Raw genomic sequence first — 8,262 nt, forward strand, 5'->3', positions numbered from 1 at the left:
GACTTGACACTCAATAATTAAGTACCTACAAAAATTTTAAAAATATAATTTAAGTATTATTACTATTAAAAATTAAATTTAAGTATTAATCGAGAGTTAAAACTTAAATATTTACAACCTAAATTACCTTTTTTTTTTGTCATATTCTTCACTAAGTGTAAGTTATTCCCTTTGATTAGGCATGGCTCCTTACTTTCTTCCAACTCTTTTGTATACTTACTCTTTTGACAATGACAAATTTTGTACAATTGTAATAATATTTTACAATTATCTTTTTCTTAATTAATTTATTTAAATGTAAGTGTTGCTTGAATTCATTTAATTCTTTAGACATTTTTCTACGAATGTGAAGTATTTATTGTCAAATTTTATGTTCATATTTTTGCATTTGGTATGAGAATAGTAATGTAAAATAGAAGATTGTTGCTTCATATGAAAATTATACAAAAACTCACTAGCGTAAATTACTCTATATCAATAATAATAATTCTTTTTCTTTTAAAAAATGCTGGATAATAAGCAAAATATTGAAATAATCTCTCCTTTTTCTCAAATAATCTTATATCACTATACAAGATTAAACTTTTTTATTTCTCAGCAAAAAAAAAAAAAAAAGATTAAACCTTTTTATTACTTTATTTTACAATATTAAATTCTGACATAAGTCAATTGTATACGTCATGTACATACATTATACATAAACATGAGACTGAAAGCCAATCCAATTACCAAATTTGTGTAAAAAGCTTGGCAATGGACAAAAAAGGACTTATTCATCTGTAAATAACATAACATGTCACTCTTTGCTTAAGAAAAAGTGTACATATATCACTCTTCAAGTAAATTCTTTAGCCTCAAACTCACCGTTCTTCTCGACGAACTGCATTAGGATTAGACATCATGTCCATCATCATTTTCTCAGGTGAGTCCTCCCAATTTGTAAATGTTTTCAAGTCAATCTACACAAGAAAGAGACAATTATTAACAATATCATCAAATAATAAAGATTTCACTTTAACAATGCAAGCTAAGCTACCTTTCGTCTTTGCTCAGTGAAAAGCTCCTCTCTCTTTTTCAACTTATCTTGTCTTTCCTTAATTCTGCCTCCACCAAGTCCCCAAACTTCCACTTCGGAAATCGGAGCTTCGAACGGTAGGAAACCCTGAAATTGTTGCAATTATGTTAAAAACATTAATCTGATCTTGTTAACAACATTCAAAATCAACTCAGCATTAGGAATGTTATTATATACCTGTTCTGGGAAGAGGGAGCCATGTTGGTAAGTCTTGTCAACTGCATGATGGCGAACAGTGATTTGAGCAAAATCTTCATCGATGAAAATTCTCTCATTTCCAGCTGTTCCTCCAAATCCAATACCTACAGGCTTTGGATGTGGTTCATATCCAGTAGCATGTAAGTGGCTATAGACAAAGTTCTTCTCCTTACCTGTTATATATACATTTTATTTAGTTCATAACATTTTGACTTGGCAAAAACAACAACTCTTGTCATCTGATAACATACCAGTAGATGAGTAGGCGTGGAAGATCGGTTGTATAGCATATATGCTTCCTGAACTTCCATAAAACGTATCCTTATTTTCAAATCCCTGATGTGTAAGTACACCTATAATGCATTTTTTCTCGGTATCATTACCCTCAGAGGCACCTCCCAAATGAGAAGATATCAACATAATCAAAGGACCTTGATAACCTTCAACATTAGACCAGAGTCGATTCAGCCCTCTTCCATGAAGAGATGACCTACCAAGTAAATTATAAGTTAAAAACAGGAACAACAGAATCAGCAACATTTTAAAACATGGCATCACCAATGTTGGAAAACATTGCAAGTGCCCACTGCCCAATATAGCCCAAACAAGAAAAAAAACTTCTGAAGCAAAAATGACAAACCTATAAAGAAGGTTTTCATCTGCTCCCTCTGCCTCCATGTTGCTTAAAAAACATATTCTAGATAATTCTTCACTTATTGTGTTTCTCATGGTAAGGGATATTGCCCATGCTATTCCACGTGCTAAAAGATGAGAAACACATACATTGGATGTGGATGTCTCTCCTAATTCTGATGATTGTGAGGATTCTGAATTATCCTGCTGCAATTACAAAGATTAAGCAATTAGAAACCTATCTATGGTGGCCAACATAAAATTTCAGGGAAAAGCATCATCAGAATACGAGACAACAAAAGTAGACAAAACAAAAAACAAAATATTATAAATCAGTATGTACAAGATCCTGCATGCAGCTTCAATTGAATACAAAAAATGCTATACCTCTTGAGTGACGGAGCTCAGAATTCTTGCATGGACAAATTGTGAAAAGCAATCAGGGAGGCTTGATAAAGTTGACAAGATCCAACTAATAAAATTTCCAACAGGAAGTTGAACTTCCAGGCCCAAAAGGTCGCAATCCCATATGTTAAAACTGCTACTAACTTCAGAAGAAGATGTTAGAACTGATTTCACCAGATGATTGATATCAGGAAGGCATAGAATTGCTTTTGCTTTTGAAGATCTCAAATTATGAGAATCCCATAACATGGTCCAACATAACCAAAAAAACAAAAAGACATCAGTGGGCAGAAGAAAACCACTGATCTTACAATCCGCATCATCAGATTCGAACTCCAAGTTCAAAGGAAGACCAGCTTTCTTTGCAGTTGCAGAAAATACTCTCAACAAGTTATTGAGTGACATTGAGGAAGACATTCTAGCAGAGCACTTGTTATAACCTTTAACAAACTCTACCCAGCTCACTCCTTCTATTTCAGGCATAAAAAACAGGTCTACCATTGCTGACCCGAAATGATCCAACAAATCCGGAAAAGCATCAGGTATTGACGGTCCTTCAGAGATGGGATCTTTGTAAGTCAAACTGAAGCTTTTCTGAAAATATAACCAAAAATACTTTAGACTACATTTGTTGTTTTATGATTAAGGTTGTAAACAGAATTAAGTACTGCATTATTTTCAGTCCTATCCTTTGTTTGGTAAGAGCATTGTGCTAATATAGATGTAATAATTTAAATCAACTTAAAGTAAATATCATATTTTATCAACAAACAAAATCTAAACGGTAAATTAATTGAAAGCAATGGCCAGAACTTTTAATTTTCTCATCATCAGCAACTTACATATATCACAACAGACAATTTCATCAAATACTTCATGAACATAATAAGTTCTTGGCTCATTGGACCTCAAGACAAAAACAATTTCATTCATAATTAGAAAATAAAAACAATTTATTATTATTATCATCATTTATTATGATCCAGCATCCCCAAACGAATCTTTAAAACATTGTTATGGAGCAATACTACTCAGCAAGTTGAAACTAAAATATTTATGTTCAAATTCATATAACTCCAATTCGGTAGCAGAATCTAAGAACTTAGCTCGATTAATCATAAATCAGGAAGTTAGGGTTTTGAATTACCTCAAGAGACTGGAGGGGAATTGCATGAGAATTGGGATCGGCGAGGGTGGAGAAAGTGGTGTGAAGAGAAGGGAGAGCACCAGAAGAGGCAGCAATGGACTCTGCCTCCCGTTGCTGGATCGAGACGCTCTCCGTGGAGTTTGACGCGCCCATCGTCGCCTCCGCCGCCGATGATAGTTCCTATTCTTCGATTCCGGCGATATACAGAAATCTTGTTATCTTTTCTAGAAAAGGAAAGATTGCTTTTTTAAGATATTTTATTCTATCACTATCATAAGAGTTTATTTAAGAGAGAAGACAAAATATATTAATTTATTATTATAATGATGTGAAGAAACGACGACGTTTCGTTTCTACTGAACTGACAACAAACACAGAATAATATCACATGAAAGAAACTATCAGTAAGTAGAGAGATAAGATAATAAAAGTAAAAACCATACAGTTAACGGAGTAAACGGAATTGAGAACAATTTGACGGAGTTCTTTTATTTTATCTTTTTTTGCTTGAAGACGAGTGTGTTTACAGGTGTAACTGTAAGTAAGTATGTATATCTAGGTGTGGGCATCATCCAATCCAATCCAATTGAACCGAACCGATCCAATCCAATCCAATTACAAAAAGTTAGATATCCAATTACAATTAGATTGGATTGGATGTTAAAAGTTGGATTCTAATTGGATTGGATCGGTTATTGGATGTCAATCTCAAAATCCAATTAAAAACCGATCCAATCCAATTACATTTATATATATTAAAAATTATTTATATAATAAAAAATATTGAAAAATATAATAAATATATATTATATTTTTATTAGATTTTTTTGTATGTTGAATTTGTAACACTTGATTGTTTAGTATATTTATTTTCATGATGTTTTGTTCTATTTTATTACTTAGAAATGTTATTGTTTTAATTATTTAAAACTTTTAGCTACAATATACTTGTAAGAATAGTATATTTATGAAGTATTAAACTTAAATAAAAAGTGATACTTAGTTTTTTACGTATTTTTCTTTATATTTTTAAGCTAGTATTGAAATTTAGGTTTGTAATTGGATATCCAATTAAAAAACCGATCCAATCCAATTAGTAATTGGATTGGATTGGATTAGATTTTGAGGTCTAATTGGATTGGATCGGATGATGATTTTCCAAATCCAATTACTAATTGGATTGGATCGGATGAGGAAAAAAATGTTAGATTGGATCGGATGCCCACCCCTATGTATATCTATATTATACCATTACCACCTTAGGTGTATGTATATATAGGTGTATTATCCTTAAAAAAAATATAGTGGTATTAATGTTTAGACAATTGTGTAATTAATTTAAAAAAAATAAAAAATTTTGATTTAGTTTTATATATTTTTAAATCTCTTATTAATATTTAGTTTGATTATCCTTTAAAAATATTATTTTTTTCATAGCATTTTTAATTTTAATTTTTGTTAATTTTTTAATTTTAATTTTAATTGTATGAAATTATGGTTTTTTTTTTTTTTTGAAAGGTGAAATTATGGTTATTAATTAGAATTTTTTAATTTAGGATTTTTTTTCAGTTTTAACCAAAAAAAAAAATAATAACAATATTACAAAAATACTTCCAGCTGGACACATAAACAAATATACAGTCCAAATAAAAAAAATTACACAAATACCACTTATACACACCTTCAACTTAGGATCCATGCTTCTTGGGCAACTATTGTGCAACCATCGCGCAACCACGTAGCAACCTAACGCAAGCGAAACGAAAATTCAACCAGAATAGAGAACCACCATTAATTCCGGCGACTTCACTTGAGAAGACAACCAAAATCAATTAAAACAGAGGCTGTTTTAAATTCATTAAAAAAAATGTAGAAAAACTACTACGAAACTAAAATTTAACCGAAAATCTAGTTTAATTTGCATAAAAATAATGTCCTGACTTTTAATTTTTCGATCCATGAAAGGCGGATCTCAAAAAGTTTAACTGGAGTTCCCTAACAATCCAACTCAAATATAATTTAAAAAAAAAATTACATCGATACTATAGTAAAATATTTATCCTGGTGTATTTTTGTTGTTTTCCAAATTTTTAATGGTGAATTTGTTCATATTAAATCATAAAGAGACAAGTAGATACAATTACGTGAAATGTTCTTATTTTTAATATTTCACAGCAGTTGCATTACAATTGCATAAACATTTTGCTAACAGTTATTTCGTTTGATTGAAACCTTCGTCTGATGCAGCCTTTGGCCAACCACCTAGAAACTTTCGCCTGATGCAACCTTCGACCAACCACTCAGCAACCACCTTGCAACCATTGTGATTAAAACCTTCGTCTGATGTAACCATCGCGCAACCACGCAGCAACCACTCTGCAATTATCGCTTGATTGTGTAAGTGATAGTGTAAGTGGTATTTTAGTAATTAAAATCACATAAAATATAGGGTAAATACCATTTTGGACCCTGTGTTTTGCAAAAGTTACAGATTGGACCCTGTGTTTTGTTAAATGACAAAATGGACCCTGTATTTTCTAAAATAGTAAAAATAGGACCCTAAGCTTAATTTTTGACAACTTTTTTTCTAATACAACCAACTTGAAGACAATGCTTAATACGAACAGATACAAAAAATGTAAACAATTTTGTCATAGCACTTTTAGATCGGATTATAATTAAACTTTATTTTGACAAAAAATCAATTCAGGGTCCTATTTGTACTATTTTAGAAAATACAGGGTCCATTTTGTCATTTAACAAAACACAGGGTCCAATTGGTAACTTTTGTAAAACAGAGGGTCCAAAATGATATTTACCCTAAAATATATAAATAGTACCTTATAGAGATATTTTTATAAATAAAATGACAATTTATATTTTCTATATAATAATTCCTTTAATTTATGTACTTATTAAGGTGTAAGTACATATTTTTGTTTTATATGTATTTTATTAATTTAATAGATAAGTATGTTGTAAAGAGTTTAGGCTCTATCCTTTAATGATTTTGATGCACCATTATTTTGATGGCTTTGGTGCTTTTTAAGACTTTTGTGCTTATATTATGGCTTGCCTACCATAACATAGTTAAATGGTCTAAGGTTTTCATGGTATTTAAAATTTTATACAAAATTTAAAACTAACAAATTTTTAAAATTTAATAATATATTTCTATTTAATTTTGATTTATTTTCAATCGTAAAATTATAAGAAATTGGACAATATTTGTTATAACATATACATTTTTAAGGTAATGATAATATAATATTAATTGGTTTTTAAAAAGAAATTGTAGTAACTTCTTTTGATTTTAAAGATACGGATTAAAGTTTGAGAGTTTTTAGTATTTGGGTCTAGATATAATTTTTTAAGGAGAATTAATGAAGTTTTTTTGGTTTATGAAATTGTTGTCTAGAATTTTTCTCAAAAATATGTGACGGTTCAAGAACAAGTCAGGTGGCAATGAGATCCACGTTACAAGGCATGTCACTTTAATTACTCTCGGAGTCTATTGTTTCAAAGGAGTAATGATAGATTAGTCATCTCCAAAAAGGTCTAGCTGGACAAATTAACATGTATCTCTTGTCTTTTTCTCTCTGTGAGTGAAGTCGACCCAAAGAAGGGTATCAGAGGACTGATGAAGTACAACACATCACCCGAGGATTAAAATACTATATGTGCATTTAATGCGGTATGAAGAATAGCATCCAACACCTTTTGTTGAGAAACGTGTTTAAGGGTTTGAACTAATCGTTTTTTGATTTCATGAGACCACATACAGCAATCGATAACCGCATAAATAAGTTGTCAAGCCATAAATAAAGAATAAATCAAATCTCACCAAACACATTTAGACAATCCAAAATTTATCATAAAAGTAGGCAATCATGCCCTAAAATCATATTTGAGAAATTGTGCAAAGTATGGTGCAAACAAATACGACAATGATGGCCTTTTATCACCACTATTATGAGCCTATAAATACCTCTAATAAAACATAGAAGGGGGATTGATCGAAAAATTCTTTGTAATAAATACTTTCATAAATACAGTGACTCATGGACTGAGGCTCATTAATGCCCCAATCACGTAAAAAATTGTCTCTTCTAACATTTATTAATTACTCAATACAACTCTAATTATTGGTTGCCAAAAACCTCGATAAAGATTTTAATACTTTCATTAAGAGCTATAGGAAGCTTATCAAAAGAGGAAGTTGTAAATAACCTCGTGGTATAATGGTAAAGACAAGAAACACTTCACGTCCATAACAGTTAGATGACCCAAAGGATCCAAAAGAGGAAGAGGCGACTTCTAAGGTGGATGCTAAAGGAGAATGAGACACCAATGATCCTGAATACTTAGACCAAGAAGAATATGAAGAGTACGATGAAGACAACTATACAGAATTAGTTGAACTAAGGTAAAAGGCTCCTGACCATGAGGTAGAGTTGGCAGAGCAAAAGGAACAAAATAAGAGAATGCAAGAGATATTGATTGTCATGAAAAGGGCAATAGAAAATGCAGGCATCCAAGTAGATCCAACTGCAATGCCATTAGTGCAAGAGAGGACTGAGGAAGAGCTCTCTCAACCTAAGGAAGGCCAAAAATAAAAGAATAAAGAACCTAGTCCTATCAGGTATCCTCCAAAAAGACATGCCAAGAGGGAAATCCTATGGTTGTGCCTGGAAAGAACAAGAAGGCCCAGTATCCACAAAAAGTTTATTCTGATCTCCCGAAAGGGAAGGGTCTGCAGGGGGTAGATTTCCCCAAAGAACAACTAGCCCCCAGGATCATGGAG

General features: G+C 31.4%; 1 protein-coding gene across 2 annotated transcripts; it reads right to left on the bottom strand.

Annotated features, from left to right (window-relative positions):
- Positions 1 to 543: 543 nt before the first annotated feature.
- LOC115697520 (uncharacterized) lies at positions 544 to 3,852 on the bottom strand. 2 transcript variants are annotated; one of them, XM_030624560.2, is made up of 7 exons: positions 3,459 to 3,852; positions 2,294 to 2,905; positions 1,914 to 2,110; positions 1,525 to 1,763; positions 1,253 to 1,446; positions 1,037 to 1,162; positions 544 to 959 (listed from the first exon to the last, which is right to left on the bottom strand). In XM_030624560.2, the coding sequence occupies exons 1-7, from the start codon at positions 3,609 to 3,611 to the stop codon at positions 861 to 863; spliced, it is 1,620 nt and encodes a 539-aa protein (XP_030480420.1). In that variant the 5' UTR covers positions 3,612 to 3,852; the 3' UTR covers positions 544 to 860. The 2 variants fall into 2 exon arrangements, with proteins under 2 accessions (XP_030480420.1, XP_030480419.1); XM_030624559.2 differs by having other exon boundaries at positions 1,914 to 2,113.
- Between the last annotated feature and the right edge of the window lie 4,410 nt (positions 3,853 to 8,262).

This window comes from Cannabis sativa, chromosome 7 (assembly GCF_029168945.1).
Source record: "Cannabis sativa cultivar Pink pepper isolate KNU-18-1 chromosome 7, ASM2916894v1, whole genome shotgun sequence".
Taxonomy (NCBI): domain Eukaryota; kingdom Viridiplantae; phylum Streptophyta; class Magnoliopsida; order Rosales; family Cannabaceae; genus Cannabis; species Cannabis sativa.